Genomic DNA, 22562 nt, shown 5'->3' with positions numbered 1-22562 from the left:
CCAGGGGGAGCAGCGGTGGTGGAGCGGCTCAATAAAGTCACAGGAGGCAGACCGATGCTGCAGGCTCAGATGAGGGGGTGTTGCGACTCAGGAGGGTCTGCGATACTGTGGGCTCGGTGGTGTTGCGGTGGCGGGCGCCATTGATCTGCCGGCTGCCTGCGGGGGTGTTGCTCTGGCGGGCATCATTGATCTACCGACGGTGTCACTGCAGTGGAGGGTCACAAGACGGGGTGTCTCAGCAGCGGGTGCCATTGATCTGACTGCGGGCTCTGTTTAATTGCCTGCAGTTGACAAGATGGACTTCAAGAAAATGACCGCGGAGGTGACGCGTGCGCAGCTAGCACTACACGGCAATTTTCTTGAAGTCCATCGCATTAATCACAGGCTATTCAATGAAGCTCGCAGTCAGCTCAATGCCCCCGCCGCCGAGACACCTCGTCCTGTGACCCTCCTGAGTCCCTCCACTGCAGGGACACCACCGCAGCCCTCTGGAGATCAATGGCACTTGCCGCCGCAATACCACTGAGCCCATCCTGTGACCCTTATGAGCCACTCCATTGCTCCTCTGAGCCCTCAGTATCGCCGACCCTGCTTCCTATGACCCCCTCTCCACCACCGCTGCCCTGGTAAGCCATATCCATTTTGTAAGACGCACCCCCATTTTACCCCAAGTTTTCGGGGGAAAAAAGTGCATCTTACAATCTGAAAAATACGGTATCCTTTTCAGTGAGGAAAAGGATTTCAACTCTAGTGCCACCTTTTGGACATGGCAATCCTAAAAGTCAACATGGAGAAAACCCTGAAACACGTGTCTACAGATGGAAAGTATGGTATGGCTTTGATCATGTGGCAAGTTTTGCTAAAGGGTCAATTTTGACTTTTAGGATTGCAATATCTCATAGGTGGCACTGGAGTTCAAGTCTTATTCCCTCTGAGATTCTATTTGCATAGAACTCCAGTCATGATAACCATCAATCGCTATGAGAAAACTAGTTCTCATGAGGACCATCTCAGGAAAAGAAGACCAAGAATTACCTTTGTTGTAGAGGATTACATTCACCTAAGTTATTAGCCTTAGAAACCTCCAATTAACAGTATTTCAGACAACACACCTAATAAATTATGCATAAACATCAATTTGTAGACACATCTAAGGCTACAAGAAGCTAGCCTTTATGGTTGGATTGTTGCACTTAGGTTATTACTGAGGACTGCAAAGTAGAAGAGATTTGTTATAGCCAAGCAATACAAGGACTGGGCATTGGATCAGTGGAATGCTGTACTGTGATCTGATGAGTTAAAATTTTTATTTTTACTGCCAACCAACATCTTTTTGAGAGTCAGAATAGATGATCGGATGGTTTCTACATGTGTTCTGCCAACCAAGAAGCTTGGAGGTGAAGGTGGGATGGTAATGGAGTGCTTTGCTGGTAACACTGTTATTGATTATTCCAAATTCAAGGCCCACTTACTCAGCATGGATATCACAGCATTCTGCAATAACATGCCAGTCTATCTAGTTTGCACTTAGTAGAACCATCGTTTGTGTTGCAATAGGACTATGACAGAAAACACCGTTCCAGGATATATAAATACAGTACTGACCAAAAAGGAGAAGGATGTAGTGCTGCGTCAGATGACATGGCCTCCACAAACACCCGATCTCAACTCAATTGAGATGGTTTGGGATGAGTTGGTTTGCAAAGTAAAGGTAAAGCAGCCAACAAATGCTCAGCACCTCTAGAAACTCTTTTAAAATTATTGGAAGCCATTCCAGGTGACTACCTGGTGAAGCTGCTTGAGAGAATGCCAAGGGGGTGTAAAGCTGTCATCAAAGCAGAAGAGAGTTACTTTGAGAAATGTAACATTAAGGCTATGTTCACATATCCGTTGTTTATAATCAGTCACAATCTGCCGCTCTGATAAACAACGCAATCCGTTTGGCGGATTCCGTTGTTTCCCATAGACTTATATGAGCGCCGGATTGTGACTGATGCCCTTGCGATGCATCTGCCGCCCGACTGATCAGTCGTGGAACGACTGACTGTCGGGCGGCAGGAACGCAGCATGTAACGTTTTTTGAGTAGCGGAATCCTTTTGATTTCGCTGAGCATGCTCTCTCTCGGCGGCCGAACGATCAGCTGATCGGCCCGGCAGCCGGCTTCTGTGAGCGATCAGCTGATCTCCCGGCCGCCGGCGATCAGCTGATCTCCTGGCCGCCGGCTTTTGAGAGCGATCAGCTGATCTCCCGGCCGCCGGCTTTTGAGAGCGATCAGCTGATCTCCTGGCCGCCGGCTTTTGAGAGCGATCAGCTGATCACCCGGAAGCCGGCTAATGAGAGCGATCAGCTGATCGTTCACAATAGCTGGCCGCTGGTAGATCATCTGATCGCTCTCAAAAGCTGGCAGCCGGGAGATCAGCTGCTCTCTCTCAAAAGCTGGCGGCCAGGTGATCAGCTGATCGCTCTCAAAAGCCGGCGGCCGGGTGATCAGCTGATCGCTCTCAAAAGCCGGCGGCCGGGAGATCAGCTGATCGCTCTCAAAAGCCGGCGGCCGGGAGATCAGCTGATCGCTCTCAAAAGCCGGCGGCCGGCTATTGTGAACGATGAGCTGATCGTTCTCTCTCGTTTTACAACGGAATACGCTTTCTCATGACAATGAATTCCAATTCTTGTCACCCGTTGTACAACGCATCAGTCACAAGTGGCAAGCAACGCATGTGACTGATGTAAAACAACAGAAATGTGAACCTAGCCTTACACTGTTCTGTTTTTTTGTTTTATTCCACGTGTTTTTTTACTCCTTGTTTCCCTATGCGTTCCATCGTGATTTACTGCCTTGAGTTTGAATCTACCGTGTGCACATTCCAAGAATTGCATAAACAGATGTGCGCCAACGTTTGACTCATACTGTATAACACATTTCAATATACAGTGACCAATAGCCACAGCTGTCTGATATATACAGCGAGTACAGGTAAAGCACTCTGTACAACAGGACAACCGTCCAATAAATAGTGTGAAAAACTCTGGTGTAATTACTAATTAGTAAATGAAGTTGTCCAAAATATCAAGGCAAAACCGCAATCACTCCCACATTACAAAGATAACAAAATAGCGCTACTATTAGCGAAAGACCAGATTGACCACTGATCTGGAACTAGCATCCTTACTTGCATTTCACCCCCTCAACAACAAGTGGGCATCATGGTGCAGGGTTGAGATAAGCGGGGTGGGGGGTCCCATGGATACATGTAGGGGAATCCGGAACGGTTGATGGAGGCTGATGGTAGTGTGAACAGAGGCCTTTTTTGTTAACATTTGTGATTTTGGTAAGTCAGTTGAAGTTCCTGTAATTAGGGAGCCAGTGTTTTGTTTGCACAGTATGGCACTGGTCTCAGAGTCTATCTTTTGCACATAAAGAAATTGCTTTATCCGAAGTTAGTCTGATATTCAAACTTACCTAGAGAAATCATTGACTAGGTATTGGAGCTGGAGCTGTTTTGCAATGTTGGAAATTTTCAGGACTGCTGCTTTTTCACAGAAGTAACCTGTGGACATTTATTTAAAGAGAACTAGTCCGTATGATTTTACATATTAAAGTAAAGTTATGGCCATAGTTGTGCTGTTATACAGATTAAATGGATATATTTAGTGAAGAGATCCACTTTGTGGTTCTTCTTTAATTAGCATTTGAAATTTTCGGGTACTAAGATTTAGGTGCACAGGGGTGGGACTGTGATTAGGGTCTTTGGCTTCTGCCCCAGCTCCTGCACCTGCATCTGGTGTCTGTGCGACAGGTCACTGCTTTGTGAGTGACCTGTATCCTGTTTGAAACTTCTTCTCATGGGCGCCACCACCGATGCTTGTACAAGATTGACCTCCCGATAGTCTTCAATAAAAAGATAATTGTGGCGGCGCATACGCACATTGAGATCTCAGCTCAGTTAAAGTCCACAACTTTTACTTCTTGGTGTTGCAATTTCAATGCTGAGTAATTTATTATTCTGTCTCCTGAGGTTTGTGTAGTTTTATTTTTAAAAAAAAATGTAGGTTTTATTAGTGCCATTTGACCATGGCATGAATAAAAACGGTCCTTCTGGCCATTCACTGGGATCCAATTTATAATTTGGGTGTATGATTCTAGCTTGTGCTGTGAAACCCCCGTTATTTATTAGGCTAGTTTCACACTTGCGTTGAACGGCATCCATTGCAGTGCGTTGTGTGACGGTTGCAACGGATCGTACAAAACAACGGAATCGGGTTTTTTTTTTTTTTTTTTACAGTTACCGGCGGCAGACTATTGTGAACGATCAGCTGATCACCCGGCTGCTGACCGCTCAGCTGATCGCTCACAGCAGCCGGTCGCCGGGTGATCAGCTGATCGCTCACAGCAGCCGGTCGCTGGGTGATCAGCTGATCGTTCGGCTGCCGAGAATGTGTGGGGGCGGGGGGTGGAGTGCGGGGTGGGTGGAGCCGAGCGCGGCCATGGCGCTGAGGACAGGTCAGTGTGTTTGTACGTGTGTGTGTGTGTGTGTGTACGTCTGCGTGTGTGTACATGCGAAGTGGAGTGCGGGAGCGGGCGGAGCCAAGTGGGGAAGTGTCGGGCTCCCTGCACATGTAGACAGGGTAAATATTGGGTAACTAAGCAAAGCACTTTTCTTGGTTAACCAATATTTACCTTGGTTACCAGCGTACACCGCTTAGCATTGGCTCCTTGCACTCGTAGCCAGGGTAAATATCGGGTAACTAAGCAAAGCACTTTGCTTGGTTATCCGATATTTACCTTGGTTACCAGTGTACACCGCTTAGCAGTGGCTCCTTGCACTCGTAGCCAGGGTAAATATCTGGTAACTAGGCAAAGCACTTTTCTTGGTTACCCGATATTTACCTTGGTTACCAGCGTACACTGCTTAGCACTGGCTCCTTGGACTCGTAGCCAGGGTAAATATCGGGTAACTAGGCAAAGCACTTTGCTTGGTTACCCGATGTGTACCCTGGTTACGGGTGCAGGAAGCCAGAGAGAGCATGCGCGGTGAAATCCTAAGGATTCCGCTGCTCAAAAAAAACGTTACATGCTGCATTCCTTCCGCCCGGCGGAAGCAACGCAGCATCGCCCAGCGGAAGCAACACAGGTACTTTTGGCACAATCCATCATCCATACAAGTCTATGCGAAACAGCGAAATCCGTTAACGGATTCCGCTGTTTTCCAAAAGGGTGGATTGTGACGGAAGGAAAAAAACGCAAGTGTGAAAGTACCCTTATAGCCGGCTCCTGCTGGAGATGACATGGCACAATTCCTGTACTGCACCATCCTCCAATGTACATTTACATTGTGGTACAAGTGGTTACTTCTACCAATGATGCTCATCATTTTCTTGATTTTACTTTGCTCCTTAGGAGAGATATTGAATAATACTTTCATCTTTTAAATAGTTTCTGATCATTCATTTACCCTTTTTATGTTTGGGTGGATTTCATACAGGCTGTGTCTCCCCATGCCCATAGATGTTGTATATACCTGGGTTAATGGCACCGATCCAGAGCTTGTAAAGCAGCTTCGAGATGTCCGAGAACAAATGGAAGAAGAGCAAAGGGCTTTGAGGTACCTTCTAAGCAATAACTTAATAACAGATATCCAGATTTATTGTTTTGATTGATTAGTAAGAAATGATATTGTATAGAAAATGTAGGTGTATTGCTTGATACTGCATTGTACATGTAACTGGCTTGCTTTAATTTACATATTTCTTTCTAGTGTTCTTTTAGCTTAAATAACATTTGTGACATATCTATTCTGTGTGCAAATTATTCATGTTTTCATCATCTCTGTTTAGGGAGCTTATTGGAAGTAACAGGACAGAACCAACAAAGAGAAGGTAAATATGTATGAGTTGTATTGATTTTGATACCTACTTGTTGTCTAAATTGTTACTTTTATGTATTTATGAACAATCTGTATTGCCATTAGGCTATGTGCCCACGTAGCGTATTTTCATGCAGTTGCGCTGCGTTCTGCACCGCAGCGTAACTGCATGCGTCCCCAGCATAATCTATGAAGATTGTGCCTAACCCATGCCCCCGTGGCGTATTAGAACGCAGCGGTTCGGCTGCTGCCAAATCGCTGCGTTGTAAGAAGTGACATGTTACTTCTTTTGTGTGCTTTGCATGCTGTCTATAGGGAGAGGCAGCATGCAGAGCGCACGAATTCTGCAGGCATCAGGCGCTTCAGAACGGAGCTTTTCAGCTGCGCTCTGAAGTGGACCTTATACGCTGCGGTGCAGAGCCAACACGTGGGCACATAGCCTTACTCACGAACAAAGCAATAATACGAATACAGTACATGTAAGGTATGCACGAAGGCTGGTTTCACACTACGGTTTTTTAACTACGGCACAAATGGATCTTTTGGCGCAAAGCCGGATCCATTACAAATGCGTTGCTCAGTACAGACAACAGGATCCTGTGCCTATCAGGATATGGCGACTTCCGGTGTAGAGTGCAGAGGGATCCAGCGCCCATTGAAAGATATTGCAGGTACCGTCGCAATCTAACGGATCCATTGACATGCCCGAGGACAAAAACATTGCAAGTAACATTTTTGAAAAAAGGTAAAATACAGCAAAGCAATGGATCCAGTGTGTGCCGCACGCAACCGCATGCGGCCGCATGATACTGCGATTCCATTGCAAATGCATTTTGTTTTTATTTTATTTTTTAATGAATTAAAAAAAAAACCAAAAACGATATGGGCTTCGCCCATCGAGCACGATCCAGCTGATCTGATTACTTCTTCTGCTAGCTATGCGGTCAGTAGTTTAGCTGAGTTCAGATCAGCTGACTCCAGTGCCGACCGAACTCAGCTGACCTCACATCCCGCACACGCTGCGATGGATGCAGGGGGACATAAAACAAGTGATCTGAACTCAGCTGAACTCCTGACCACACAGCCCGCACACTGCCACACGTGATCGGCAGCAGGCAGTGACTACTGTTAACCTGTATCCATCGCAGCGTGTGCAGGCGGTGAGATCAGGAGTTCATCTGACTCCAGTGTCGGATGATAAATTCTGTGTCCCGCTGCATCCAAGATCCGGTAAAATAACAATTGCGGTTGCATGCGTTGCACTTTCAAAACACAGGACCCGGTTTTGCGGCAAAAAAATCATTTTGTGTCGCAGTTAAAAAACCGTAGTGTGAAACCAGCCTAAGTTACACCTATCCTCAAAAGCAACTACGTGTTGCACAAAAAGGTAGCAATTTTGGGATTTGTATTCCCGCTTCACCAACTTTTTTTTTTTAAAAAAGGCAGCCACAAGAGCGGCATAAATTATAGCAGAAATGTACTGGAGTACATCTACTTTTCATCATATGACAGCTTAAAGATGCACCAAATTCACATTCTGCATTAAAAGGGCCTATAAAATTCCAGTCTTGATGTATTGGCCCCGTTGACATTTGAATTGGTCAGTGGTATGGGTAACCAGAGCTGTGCTGGTAAGGCTTCCAGCATTGTGCTGTTACCTAAGCTTCAGGGCCAATAATTCTTACAACTTTTACTTCCAGTGCCACATTTAAAATTCTTGCGGGAAAACAAGCTACATTTTAACCAAGTTTAAAGGGAACCTGTCACCACTTTTTTAGCGTATAAGCTGCGGCCACCACCACTGGGTTCTTATATACAGCATTCTAACATGCTGTATATAAGAGCCCAGGCCACTGTGAGAACATAAAAAACACTTTATAATGCTTACCTAACGGTCGCACGGTTGGCCATATGGGCGTCTCCGTGGTCCGGTGCCGGCGCCACCTCTTTTGGCCATCTTTGTTCTTCTCTAGCTGCGGTTCATGACGCGTCCGACGTCATCCACACTTGCCGGCATTCAGGTCCTGTGCAGGCACACTTTGATCTGCTCTGAGCAGGGCAGATCAAAGTATGGTAGTGCGCCTACGCAGGACCGGCAAGTGTGTATGACGCAGCCGCGTCATGCACCCAGGCTTCAGAAAGAGGACGAAGATGGCCGAAAGAGGAGGCGCTGGCACCGAAGAACGGAGATGCCCATATTGGCAACCGCGCGACCGTTAGGTAAGTATTATAAAGTGTTTTTTATGTTCTCACAGCGGCCTGGGCTCTTATATACAGCATGTTAGAATGCTGTATATAAGAGCCCGGTGGTGGTGGCCGCAGCTTATAGGCCAAAAAAGTGGTGACAGGTTCCCTTTAAAAGGAAAGCTACAGAACATGACATTTGATTAAATTAATTTTTGTATTAAATGTATTTTTTTTAAAAAACTTTTCATTTTTTTTCTAGATAGCACAATTTTTATTAAAAATGAAAAACTGGATACAAATCTTCAGTTTTCACATTTGCTTATTGTTTTTTTTGTTTTTTAGACTAATAATTCCTGTTTGTTTCAGGAAAAACACATGTACATAGCCACAAGGCTTATTTTTTAAATTGAGGTGTCTGAGCCTATGCAAAGGTCATTGTGATTGATGGATCGTGTGTTATCAGCTGTGTATAAAGGTGTTACCAGATATTGTAATGTGGCCTTCACTGTTAAAACAAAAGGCTCCTTAAAGGGTAGCAATTCAGAGTCTATGGGTACCTTCACACTTTATTGACGCTCCAGTGATCCCAACAGCGATCTGACCTGGTCAGGATCGCTGGTGCGTCGCTACATGGTCGCTGGTGAGCTGTCAATCAGGCAGATCTCACCAGTGACCAGCCCCCAGTGACGCGTGGAAGCGATGCTGCGCTTGGTAACTAAGGTAAATATCGGGTAACCAAGCGCTTGGTTACCCAATATTTACCTTGGTTACCAGCGCACACTGCTTAGCGCTGGCTCCCTGCACTCCTATCTGGAGTACACATCGGGTTAATAAGCAAACCGCTTTGCTTATTTACCCGATGTGTACTCCGGCTACTTGTGCAGGGAGCAGGCACTGGCAGCCTGAGAGCGGCGGACGCTAGTAACCAAGGTAAATATCAAGTAACCAAGCAAAGGGCTTCGCTTGGTTACCCGATATTTACCTTGGTTACAGCTTACCACAGGCTGCCAGAAGCCGGCTCCTGCTCCCTGCACATTCAGATCGTTGCTCCCTCGCTGCTAAACACAGCGATGTGTGCTTCACAGCGGGAGAGCAACGTCCAAAAAATGAACCAGCACTGTGTGTAATGAGCAGCGATCTCACAGCAGGGGCCAGATCGCTGCTCAGTGTCACACACAGCGAGATCGCTAATGAGGTCACTGGTGCGTCACAAAAACCGTGACTCAGCAGTGATCTCAGCAGCGATCTCGCCATGTGAGAAGTACCCCTAAAACAGCCCATGGCCGAAGTGAAAATAGGAAGATTTTTAATTTTATTTTTTGATAAAGATTAAAAAAACATGCAAAAGAATGAATGTCTTTCATGTCTTCCAGTTCCAGTGACAAGATGCTGGAGTGTCTCCTTACACATTGCATCCGTGTCCCAATGATTGTGTTAGACCCAGCCCTTCCTGCCAACACCACTGTTAAAGACTTGTCAACTATGCCATACTATCATGCTGCCGTATCATTATTTCATGTTGCAAAACCCAAGAACCCGTCAACTAATGTGACCGTAATTGTTTTTGAATCTCAGCAGGATGGTAAGCATTTTATTGAAAGTACTTAATTTGACATTTATTGGGTAAACAGAAACCAGTGGCACCCAACATGTATTTGTAAACCTGGTATGTAATGTCGCACTTAAAGGGACCCTGTCACCAGATTTGGTGACTATAAGCTGCAGCCACCACCAGTGAGCTCTTATATAGAGCATTCTAACATGCTGTATATAGGAGCCCAGGTCGCTGTGTAAAACGTAAAAATCACTTTATAATACTCACCTAAACGGTCAATTCGGTGCAGACTGGTCAGAAGGGTGTCTCTGTTCTCCGGGTGCGGTGCCTCCTCTTTCGGCCATCTTTGTCCTCTTGCTTCTGAAGCCGGGGTGCATGAAGCATCCTATGTCATGCACATTAGCTGGCATTGAAGTCCTGCGTAGGCGCACTACAATACTTTGATCTGCCCCGCTCAGGGCAGATCAAAGTGAACCTGCGCAGGACCGCAATGCCAGCCTATGTGCATGACGTAGGAGGCGTCATGCACCCCGGCTTCAGAAGCAAGAGGACAAAGATGGCTGAAAGAGGAGGCGCTGGTACCGGACAACGGAGACACTATTTGACCCGTCTGCACAGGAGCGACCTCCTAGGTGTGTATTATAAAGTGATTTTTATGTTCCACACAATGGCCTGGGCTCTCATATACAGTATGTTAGAATGCTGTATATAAGAGCTCACTGGTGGTGGCCGCAGATTATAGGCCACAAATCTGGTGACAGGTTCCCTTTAAACCCTTCTTGTTTAATTTAGTTGCATGTATTCTTTTTGTAAACTAATGTTCATTTGGTTTGCTATTTGGGACATGTGGAATAAAATGTAATTAGTTTAAGAAGTCACACTTTAACTATGAGCACAGTTCAGTAACTGTCTTAAAAGGGTTGTACCATGAACAAAGTACATTTTAATCTATAAATTTTGGAATAATAATAAGTTTCACAATTAGATGTGTTTAAAAAAAATGTTCCTGTACTGAGATAATCTTATATATGTGCCCCTGCTATGTACAGTGTAATGGCCATATCTGACCGTACATGGATAGGGTCTGATCATACCACAGCTCCTGGGGAGGGAAGGAATTAAAAAAGTATAAAGGCATTACAGCATGGGATCACAGCTGAATCTTTCTGTGAGATACAACATTTTGCTGCCTGTTCAAAACAGCGTTTTACCTCTGAATCAACTGTGATCTGATATTGTCCTGTCGGTGTACTCTATTTTGCTTTCTCCCCTGGCCAATGCTGACCATGTTCCTGCATGTAGGCAGAGTGAAGTAATTGGACACGTCTGAGATGTTTCAGATAGGAATTAATGACAGTATTTCATATGCACTGATTACACTGTGGTGAGTACTGTATTACCTAACGTTTTGGGTGAATAACCCTTCATTGGACTGTAAAAAAAAAAAATAGAAAAATCAGATGTATAAATATGGTTGCAATAGAACAGTATTAAACACCATGAATAATTACATGTCTCAAGATATAGAATCAAGTGGCATGTAGAAAATGCATATCAGCCTACGTGGGTAGAGGAGCATAACCAGTCTCAGGAAACGCTCAGTCCATCAAGAATAGATCGTACGCACTTAAACAAGTCACTGAAAGGTCTAAAGGCCCAGTCACACACAACGACTTACCAACGATCCCGAAAACGAGGTGACCTGATAAGGATCGCAGGTAAGTCGTTGGGAGGTCGCTGGTGAGATGTCACACAGTCAGATCTTACCAGCGATGCAGAAACAATACAGGTCGCAGTAGCGACCTGTATAATGATCTCAGCAGTCTCTGTGACCCTGTCACACAGTGTCAAACACAGCGATGTGTCCTGCCCAGCAAGACATCGCCTTTGAAGAAATTGGCCTGGACCATTCTGCAACGACTAGCGATCTCACAGCAGGGGCCTGATCGCTGGTAGGTGTCACACATAACGAGATCGCTAACGGGATCACTACTGCGTCACAAGGCCCCGTCACACTAAGCAACATCGCTAGCAACATCGCTGCTAACGAACAACTTTTGTGACGTTGCTAGCGATGTTGCTGTGTGTGACATCCAGCAACAACCCTGCCCCTGCTGTGAGGTCGTTGGTTGTTGCTGAATGTCCTGGGCCATTTTTTAGTTGTTGCTGTCCCGCTGTGAAGCACAGATCGCTGTGTATGACAGCAAGACAGCAACAACTAAATGTGCAGGCAGCAGGAGCCGGCTTCTGCGGAGGCTGGTAACCACAGTAAACATCGGGTAACCAAGAAGCCCTGTCCTTGGTTACCCGATATTTACCTTTGTTACCAGCCTCCGCCGCTCTCACTGTCAGTGCCGGCTCCTGCTCTGTGCACATGTAGCTGCAGGACACATCGGGTTCATTAACCCGATGTGTGCTGTAGCTAGGAGAGCAAGGAGCCAGCGCTAAGCATTGTGCGCTGCTCCCTGCTCTGTGCACATGTAGCTGCAGCACACATCGGGTAATTAACCCGATGTGTGCTGTAACTAGGAGAGCAGGGAGCCAGCGCTCAGTGTGCGCTGCTCCCTGCTCTCTGCACGTGTAGCTCCGTGCGCTGGTAACCAAGGTAAATATCGGGTTGGTTACCTGATATTTACCTTAGTTACCAAGCGCAGCATCTTCCACGCGGCGCTGGGGGCTGGTCACTGGTTGCTGGTGAGCTCACCAGCAACTCGTGTAGCCAAGCTCCAGCGATCCCTGCCAGGTCAGGTTGCTGGTGGGATCGCTGGAGCGTCACAGTGTGACATCTCACCAGCAACCTCCTAGCAACTTACCAGCGATCCCTATCGTTGTTGGGATCGCTGGTAAGTTGCTTAGTGTGACTGGACCTACAGAAACCGGGACTCAGCTGCGATCTCGCTAGCGATCTTGTTATGTGTGACGGTACATTTAATAAACTGTCCACAATTGCAGATCTGTGTAGCTTTGGTACCTTTCCTACACGAGTCCTATCTTTTCCTTTTTACAGAATTGCTGCTGACTAGCAACATTGTATAATTTGAAGGTGTTGTCTCACAGCCTAATCCATTTGGATACCTGAGTACATGTATTAGCCAGGGTGGAGACCAGCTCAATCCGGCATATATTATATAATCACGTTAATTTCCGTGAACAACATGTAACGTTGCGCTTGTTCTGCAGCATACAGGAGGAAGTGTGTGCTTTGTATTGTTCTGATTGTTTTGACTTTAACTGTGAAAGAAGCAGGGGATCCACAACAATGCACCGTAAGCTATGAAGAGATTTTTAAAAATTAATCGGTGCAGAATGTTTGACCTAAAAATACAACGGTATTAAATAAGGCTTTTACTGTAAGAGAAATTGAATTTAATGTCTCTTCACCTGCTTTTAAGGAGCTATAAATGAAATAAAGCAGTAGTTCTTCATTGTTAGATTTTCTGCTTGATATCTTCTGGGGACGTGTGGTGAGACTTTACACGCAAGTCCTGATACTTAAAGCACCTGTCACATTTAGCGACTTACCAGCGATCCCGAAAACGATGCGACCTGATAACGATCGCTGGTAAGTCGCTGGGAGGTCGCAGGTGAGATGTCACACAGTCAGATCTTACCAGCGATGCAGGAACGATACAGGTTGCAGTAGCGACCTGTATAACGATCTCAGCAGTCACTGTGACCCTGTCACACAGTGTCAAACACAGCGATGTGTCCTGCCCAGCAGGACATCGCCTTTGAAGAAAATGGTCCAGGACATTCAGCAACGACCGGCGACCTCACAGCAGGGGCCAGGTCGTTGCTGGATGTCACACACAGCGATGTAGTTAGCAATATCGCTGTTGCGTCACCAAAACCGTGACTCAGCAGCGATGTCGCTAGCGATGTCGCTTAGTGAGGCGTGGCCTTAACTGTATGATGAAAATGGATGAGGGATTTCTTTTACAACATTTTGAAGGTTTCTGAAGATCTTCAACATCCACTAATTTAATTTTTATGTGTGGCATGGAGCTTACATTATTTTATGGTCTTCCTTCCAGCCGAAACTGCACAAGTGAATGCGCTGTTTGAAGCCAGAAAGGAAACGATTTGGCGAGCTTATATGGTAGGTATATTTCAGAGCGGTGACCATATGTATGAAGACAATACATCTACGAGGTCTACGAGGATTCTGTAGGTGGAGCACTGACGGGTATAATGCTTTGCCATGCTGGTGCATGGTAATTGGTGTTGAGCGGACCCGGACCGGCAAAATCCGGATCCGCGCGGTTTGAGCGGCAGATCCGACCCGGACACGGGATTCTGGGTGCACGATCCGGATCCATTTTTTTTTCTCTCTTTCTCTCTTTCTCTCTTTCTCTCTTTCTCTCTTTCTCTCTCTCTCTCTCTCTCTCTCTCTCTCTCTCTCTCTCATCCCGGATTCCGCTCCACATTGACATATATGGGGCCGGATTCCGGATTGGATCCGGACCTCTTTGTCAACCCGCCGGTGATCCACCGGACCCGGATTATTTACAGTCCGCTCAACTCTAATGGTAATGCATTGTATCAGCAATCCGAATAATGAAACTTAAAGTCCCATAGAGGGACTAATTAAAAAGAGTAGTACAAGTAAACAAACAATTGGATAAAAAAATAAAATATGTATAAAGTTTACTAATAAATACAAATATTTATGTAAACACACAAATATACAAATGCACACATATTTGGTATCACCATGTCTGGAATAACCCGACCTATAAAACACAATTTAACCCTTTCAATGAACACCATAAAAAATGATTAAAACGTGGCAAAAAACTATGCTTTTTCCGACAAACCGACAAACAAAAAGTGTAATAAAATACGATAAAAAAAATGTGGAAATAAAATGTTATCGCTGAAAACTTCATCTAGTCTCACAGAAAATAAGCCACCAAATGAGCTCCATCAACAGTAAAACAGAAAAGTTATAGCTCTCAGAATATAGTGATGCAGAAACCATGCAGTGATCACTGTACATTCTGTAAAATAGTTTTTATTGTGCAAAACATAAAAAAGTCATTCTGCTTTCTAAAAATCAGAATAGAAAGCGATCAATAAATGTTATGTACCTGAAAATGGTACCAATAAAAAGTCAACTCGTCCCGCAAAAAAACACGCTCTCAGATGACTCTTACAGAAGGAATACATTAAAAAAAATCTCTCAAAATATTTCAGTGCAAAAACTTTTTTACGTAAAAAGACAAAAAAAAATATGTTTCTTAGTGTGTAATGGTAGCCAAACATAAAAAATATAATATTACAAGATACGGATATTACATACTGTGATGGGACGTTGATCCAAGAAACTAGTCTGATTGTCGGATGTGATGACGGGAAGGAATTTTTCCACTTATATGGGGCTATTTGCATCTGTGCCATGGAGTTTTTGCCTTCCTCTGGATCCACATGTTAGGTTATAGGTTGAACTCGAAAGGAGTTGTCTGTTTTAAACCTTAAAACTATTAAGGGGGCTTTACACGCTACGACATCGCTAATGCGAACTCGTTGGGGTCACGGAATTGGTGACACACATCCGGCCGCATTAGCGATGCCATTGCGTGTGACACCTATGAGCGATTTTGCATCGTTGCAAAAACGTGCAAAATCGCTCATCGGTGACATGAGAGTCCATTCTCAAAAATCGTTACTGCAGCAGTAACGAAGTTGTTCCTCGTTCCTGCGGCAGCACACATCGCTCCGTGTGACGCCGCAGGAACGAGGAACCTCTCCTTGCCGCCCGGCCGCTATGCGGAAGGAAGGAGGTGGGCGGGATGTTACGTCCCGCTCATCTCCGCCCCTCCGCTTCTATTGGGCGGCGGTGCAGTAACGCAGCTGTGACGTCGCTGTGACGCTGAACGAACCGCCCCCTTAGAAAGGAGGCGGTTCGCCGGTCACAGCGACGTCGCCGGGTAGGTAAGTAGTGTGACGGGTCTGGGCGATGTTGTGCGGCACGGGCAGCGATTTTCCCGTGTCGCACAACAGATGGGGGCGGGTACCCACGCTAGCGATATCGTTACCGATATCACAGCGTGTAAAGCGGCCTTTAGACTAAACCTTCTTTTGTTATTGTGATGTTTTTCAATTTTCTATTATAAACTATATTTATACAGTATACCGGTTGACATTTTGCTTTCTTTTTACAGACCACTGACAAAGATTCTCCAGGGTTAGTACTCGTACAAGATCTGGTTTTCCTTAGTGGATTTTCATCATCATTCAAAGATACAAATCAACTGAAATCAAAACTACCAGAAAATCTGTCCTCTAAGATTAAACGGGTAAGAAATGTATTCTGCTATTCTGTGCCACTTGGCATTTACTACAGTGAGTTAGAAATAACTTGTAAAGTAAGGGGCCCTTTGCACGCTGCGACATCGCTAGCCAATTGTAGCAATGTGTGCTGCCGCAGGAATGAGGAACAACATCGTACCTGCCGCTGGAGCGAAATTATGGAAATGACCGATACTACACAGATCACCGATTTTCGACGCTTTTGCGATCCTTTATCGGTGCTTCTAGGCTTTACACGTTGCGATGTCGTTACCGGCGCCGGATGTGCGTCACTTTCAATTTGACCCCGACGATATCGCAGTAGCAATGTCGCAACATGCAAAGTACCCCATAGACTTTTTTCCTTTAACCCCTGCAGCCCACGGCAATTTTCCATTTTCGTGTTTTTCCTCTCCTTCTTCCAAGAGCCATAACTTTACTATAACCATATAGAGATTAGTTTTTGTGGGATGAGTTGTACTTTTGAGTGACACCATTCATTTTACCAAAGTGCAGTGAAATTGCAAAAAAAAAAAATGCAATTGCAGGATTGTTTTTTTTTTTATTTGCCATGTTCACTATTTGGTAAAACTTCCCTGGTATTATCATTCCCCCAGGTCAGTATGAGTTCGTAAACAGCAAACATGTACAGTTTCACTTTTATCTAAGTGGTGGAAAAATATTCAGAAGCTGGTAAAAAAAAAAATTGTGCTTTTGTCACCATTTTTCGAGACCTGTAACATTGTTAATTTTTCAGGATCTGGGGTTCAGTGATGGCTTATTTTTTGCATCCTCAGCTGTCAATTTTAATTATACCATTTTGGGGTAGATGCGATGTATTGATCACCTGTTTTGCATTTTAATGCAATGTTGCTGCAACCAAAACAACCTAATTTTGGCTTTTGGAATGTTTCTCTCTCTACGCTCTTTAATAATCATATGAATTAATTTTATATTTTGATAGATCGGGCATATCTGAGTGCGGTGATACCAAATATGTGTATTTTTCATTGATATATTTTTCAATGGGGCAAAAAGGGGGTGATATGAACTTTTGGTTTTTTTTTTTCTACTTTTTAAAAGTTTTGAAAACACTTTTTCTTTGTCGCTCCATTGGGAGACCCAGACAAATGGGTGTATAGGCTATGCCTCCGGAGGCCGCACAAATTATAAAACTAAAAGTGTAAAGCCCCTCCCCTTCTGCCTATACACCCCCCGTGCTCCCACGGGCTCCTCAGTTTTTTTGCTTTGTGCGAAGGAGGCAGACATGCACGCACAGCTCCACAGATTGGTCAGCAGCAGCTGCTGACTATGTCGGATGGAAGAAAAGTGGGCCCATATAGGGCCCCCAGCATGCTCCCTTCTCACCCCACTCTTGTCGGCGGTGTTGTTAAGGTTGAGGTATCCATTGCGGGTACGGAGGCTGGAGCCCACATGCTGTTTTCCTTCCCCATCCCCCTTAGGGCTCTGGGTGCAGTGGGATCCTATCGGTCTCCAGGCACTGAGACCGTGCTTCATCCACAACTCCTGAGGAGCCTGCTGGATAGGAGCCGGGTATCGTTCAGGGACATGGCCCTGCTACTTTAAGGTACTCTGTGTCCCCGTGGGGACCGCGCACAGCAACACTCCAGCATTGCTGGGTGTGCTAGTGCACCGGGGACCGCGGCGCTGACCGCGTTTGTGCCATTATACACTGCAGCGTCGCTGAGTGTATTTGTGTATGGGGACTACCGCGCTGACCGCCGCTGCCATTGTTTTTACTGAGGCGCGGCTGGGACTGTTAGTGCGCCGGGGACTCTGCGTCGGCCGCGCTTTTACGGCGGCCGCGCTTATAACTCGAGTCCCCGGCTTTTGGGCCAAGTCTCTTTCTCTTCCCGCCCCCAGCCCTGCCAGTCAGGGGAAGGGCGGGACGCTGTACAGCACGGCAGCACTGAGGGCTGGAGCATGTTTTACATACTCCACCCCCCTCACTGTGCACAGTGAGGCACCAGCTCCCGCACTTTCTGGGTCACGCCCACGGCTCCCTCCTCTCCTCAGGACGCCGGCAGCCATTCCTGTCAGCTCCTAGGACGCTGCAGAGGGGAGACAAACTCTGGGGGACCCAGGCAGGGATTCTGGTGGCCACACAACCGCTTTAAGCGGGCGGTAAGCAGCACCTGAGGTGCTGGCCCCAATTGTGCAGAAGTGTGATTATAGTTTATATGTTTACAGGCTATACTTTACACTGTATGGGCACAGTTGATTTCTGGCTATATACCCTGTTGTGTTGCTCAAAGGAGACAACAATATGGCGCCCACAAGAAGCAGGGGTGCCAAAACACAGGCTTACTATGCTGCCTGCGCCGCATGTACAACCTCGCTACCGGCAGGTTCCACTGACCCTCATTGTATGCACTGTTCGGCCCCTGTGGCACTTACTCAGCCGGAGCCTCTGCTAAGGGGGGCCCAGGGGGAACAACCAGCTAACACTGTCCAGGTGACAGGGACGGAGTTTGCAGTTTTTACTGACAGACTTTCTGAGACTATGGCTAAAATACTAGAAGCTTTGCAGTCCAGACCGGTATCTCAGACCATGGGCACTGTGGAATCACTGCCCCCTAGTCCCCCTCAGTTGGAACAACAATGTCTCCCCGGGGTGTCTCATAGATCCCAGGGTGAGGTCTCTGACACGGACCGCAGTCCCAGACCGCCTAAGCGAGCTCGCTTGGAAATCCCCTCGACCTCATCACATTGTTCAGGGTCTCAGAGGGATGACTCTCTGTATGATGAAGCGGAGGTAGCTTATCAGGATTCTGATCCTGAGGCCGCTCTCAACCTTGATACTCCTGATGGGGACGCCATAGTGAATGATCTTATTGCGTCCATAAATAAGATGTTGGATATTTCTCCCTCAGCTCCTCCAGCAGAGGAGTCAGCTTCTCAGCAGGAGAAGTTCCGTTTCAGGTTCCCCAAGCGTACAGCGAGTATGTTTCTGGATCACTCCGACTTCAGAGACGCAGTCCAGAAACACCGAGTTTGTCCAGATAAGCGTTTTTCCAAGCGCCTTAAGGATACACGTTATCCCTTCCCCCCTGACGTGGTCAAGGGCTGGACTCAGTGTCCCAAGGTGGACCCTCCAATCTCCAGACTGGCGGCTAGATCCATAGTTGCAGTTGAAGATGGGGCTTCACTCAAGGATGCCACTGCCAGACAGATGGAGCTCTGGTTGAAATCCATCTATGAGGCTATCGGCGCGTCTTTCTCTCCAGCATTCGCAGCAGTATGGGCACTCCAAGCTATCTCAGCGGGTCAAGCCCAAATTGACGCACTCACACGTACGTCTGCGCCGCAAGTGGCTTCCATAACCTCTCAAACGTCGGCATTTGCGTCCTACGCTATTAATGCTATCCTGGACTCTGCGAGCCGTACGGCGGTTGCAGCCGACAATTCGGTGGCATTACGCAGGGCCTTGTGGCTACGGGAATGGAAGGCAGATTCGATTGCCAAAAAGTGCTTAATCGGTTTGCCATTTTCTGGCGACCGTTTGTTTGGTGAGAGATTGGATGAAATCATAAAACAATCCAAGGGAAAGGAAACTTCCTTACCCCAGGCCAAACCAAAATTACCACAACAGAGGAGGGGACAGTCGAGGTTTCGGTCCTTTCGGGGTACGGGCAGAGCCCAATTCTCCTCGTCCAAGGGGCCTCAGAAGGATCAGAGGAACTCCGACTCATGGCGGTCTAAGTCACGCCCTAAAAAGACCGCCGGAGGTGCCGCTACCAAGGCGGCTTCCTCATGACTTTCGGCCTCCTCACACCGCATCCTCGGTCGGTGGCAGGCTCTCCCGCTTTTGCGACACATGGCTGCCACAGGTAAAAGACCGATGGGTGAGAGACATTCTGTCTCACGGTTACAGGATAGAGTTCAGCTCTCGTCCTCCGACTCGATTCTTCAGAACATCTCCGCCTCCCGAGCGAGCCGATGCTCTTCTGCAGGCGTTGGAAACTCTGAAGGTAGAAGGAGTGGTGATCCCTGTGCCTCTTCAGCAACAGGGTCACGGTTTTTACTCCAACCTGTTTGTGGTTCCAAAGAAGGACGGGTCTTTCCGTCCTGTCCTGGACCTAAAACTGCTCAACAAACACGTAAAGACCAGGCGGTTCCGGATGGAATCCCTCCGCTCCGTCATCGCCTCAATGTCCCAAGGAGATTTCCTTGCATCGATCGATATCAAAGATGCTTATCTTCACGTTCCGATTGCTCCAGAGCATCAGCGCTTCCTGCGCTTCGCCATAGGAGACGAACATCTCCAGTTCGTGGCACTGCCGTTCGGCCTGGCGACAGCCCCCCGGGTTTTCACCAAGGTCATGGCTACAGTAGTCGCGGTCCTCCACGGCCAGGGTCACTCGGTGATCCCTTACTTAGACGATCTGCTGGTCAAGGCTCCCTCCCAAGAGGCATGCCAGCACAGCCTCGACGCTACTCTGGAGACTCTCCAGAGTTTCGGGTGGATCATCAATTTTCCGAAGTCAAATCTGACACCGGCCCAATCGCTGACATATCTTGGCATGGAGTTTCATACCCTCTCAGCGATAGTGAAGCTTCCGCTGAACAAGCAGCGTTCACTACAGACGGGGGTGCAATCTCTCCTTCAAGGTCAGTCACACCCCTTGAGGCGCCTCATGCACTTCCTGGGGAAGATGGTGGCAGCAATGGAGGCAGTCCCTTTCGCGCAGTTTCACCTGCGTCCTCTTCAATGGGACATCCTACGCAAATGGGACAGGAAACCGACGTCCCTCGACAGGAACGTCTCCCTCTCTCAGGCAATCAAAGCTTCCCTTCGGTGGTGGCTTCTTCCCACTTCTTTATCGAAGGGGAAATCCTTCCTACCCCCATCCTGGGCGGTGGTCACGACGGACGCGAGTCTGTCAGGGTGGGGAGCAGTTTTTCTCCACCACAGGGCTCAGGGTACGTGGACTCAGCAAGAGTCCTCGCTTCAGATCAATGTTCTGGAGATCAGGGCAGTGTATCTGGCCCTAAAAGCGTTCCAGCAGTGGCTGGAAGGCAAGCAGATCCGAATTCAGTCGGACAACTCCACAGCGGTGGCATACATCAACCACCAAGGCGGGACACGCAGTCGTCAAGCCTTCCAGGAAGTCCGGCGGATTCTACTGTGGATGGAAGCCACAGCCTCCACCATATCCGCAGTACACATCCCGGGCGTAGAAAACTGGGAAGCAGACTTTCTCAGTCGCCAGGGCATGGACGCAGGGGAATGGTCCCTTCACCCGGACGTGTTTCAGGAGATATGTTGCCGTTGGGGCATGCCGGACGTCGACCTAATGGCGTCCCGGCACAACAACAAGGTACCGACGTTCATGGCACGGTCTCAAGATCCCAGAGCTCTGGCGGCAGACGCCTTAGTTCAGGATTGGTCGCAGTTTCAGCTCCCTTATGTGTTTCCTCCGCTGGCACTGTTGCCCAGAGTGTTACGCAAGATCAGGGCCGACTGCCGCCGCGTCATCCTCGTCGCTCCAGACTGGCCGAGGAGGTCGTGGTACCCGGATCTGTGGCATCTCACGGTCGGCCAACCGTGGGCACTACCAGACCGACCAGACTTGCTGTCTCAAGGGCCGTTTTTCCATCTGAATTCTGCGGCCCTCAACCTGACTGTGTGGCCATTGAGTCCTGGATCCTAGCGTCTTCAGGATTATCTCAAGAGGTCATTGCCACTATGAGACAGGCTAGGAAACCAACGTCCGCCAAGATCTACCACAGGACGTGGAAAATTTTCCTGTCGTGGTGCTCTGCTCAGGGTTTTTCTCCCTGGCCATTTGCTTTGCCCACTTTTCTGTCCTTCCTTCAATCTGGACTGGAAAAGGGTTTGTCGCTCGGCTCCCTTAAGGGACAAGTCTCAGCGCTCTCTGTGTTTTTCCAGAAGCGCCTAGCCAGACTTCCACAGGTACGCACGTTCCTGCAGGGGGTTTGTCACATCGTCCCTCCTTACAAGCGTCCGTTAGAACCCTGGGATCTGAACAGGGTGCTGATGGTTCTTCAGAAACCACCATTCGAGCCAATGAGAGATATTTCTCTCTCACGCCTTTCGCAGAAAGTGGTTTTCCTAGTAGCAGTCACTTCACTTCGGAGAGTGTCTGAGCTAGCAGCGTTGTCGTGCAAAGCCCCTTTCCTGGTGTTTCACCAGGACAAGGTGGTTCTGCGTCCGGTTCCGGAATTCCTCCCTAAGGTGGTATCCCCCTTTCATCTCAATCAGGATATCTCCTTACCCTCTTTTTCTCCTCATCCAGTTCACCAATGTGAAAAGGATTTGCACTTGTTAGATCTGGTGAGAGCACTCAGACTCTACATTTCTCGTACGGCGCCCCTGCGCCGCTCAGATGCACTCTTTGTCCTTGTCGTTGGCCAGCGTAAAGGGTCACAGGCTTCCAAATCAACCCTGGCTCGGTGGATCAAGGAACCAATTCTCGAAGCTTACCGTTCTGCTGGGCTTCCGGTTCCCTCAGGGCTGAAGGCCCATTCTACCAGAGCTGTGGGTGCGTCCTGGGCTTTGAGGCACCAGGCTGCGGCTCAGCAGGTGTGTCAGGCGGCTACCTGGTCGAGCCTGCACACTTTCACGAAACACTATCAGGTGCATACCTATGCTTCGGCGGATGCCAGCCTAGGTAGACGA

At 47.5% G+C, this 22562-nt stretch overlaps 1 protein-coding gene across 1 annotated transcript in view; it reads left to right on the top strand.

Annotated features, from left to right (window-relative positions):
- Positions 1–22562, top strand: part of GNPTAB (N-acetylglucosamine-1-phosphate transferase subunits alpha and beta) — a 154978-nt gene that overhangs the window by 17492 nt on the left and 114924 nt on the right. The window contains exons 3-7 of the mRNA XM_075344708.1: positions 5485–5604; positions 5837–5878; positions 9426–9634; positions 13642–13706; positions 15772–15906. Coding sequence (XP_075200823.1) covers positions 5485–5604; positions 5837–5878; positions 9426–9634; positions 13642–13706; positions 15772–15906 — 571 coding nt within the window. The remainder of the gene's footprint in view (positions 1–5484; positions 5605–5836; positions 5879–9425; positions 9635–13641; positions 13707–15771; positions 15907–22562) is intronic.

This window comes from Anomaloglossus baeobatrachus, chromosome 4 (genome assembly GCF_048569485.1).
Source record: "Anomaloglossus baeobatrachus isolate aAnoBae1 chromosome 4, aAnoBae1.hap1, whole genome shotgun sequence".
NCBI lineage: Eukaryota > Metazoa > Chordata > Amphibia > Anura > Aromobatidae > Anomaloglossus > Anomaloglossus baeobatrachus.
This window is presented reverse-complemented; position numbering and strand designations above follow the sequence as displayed.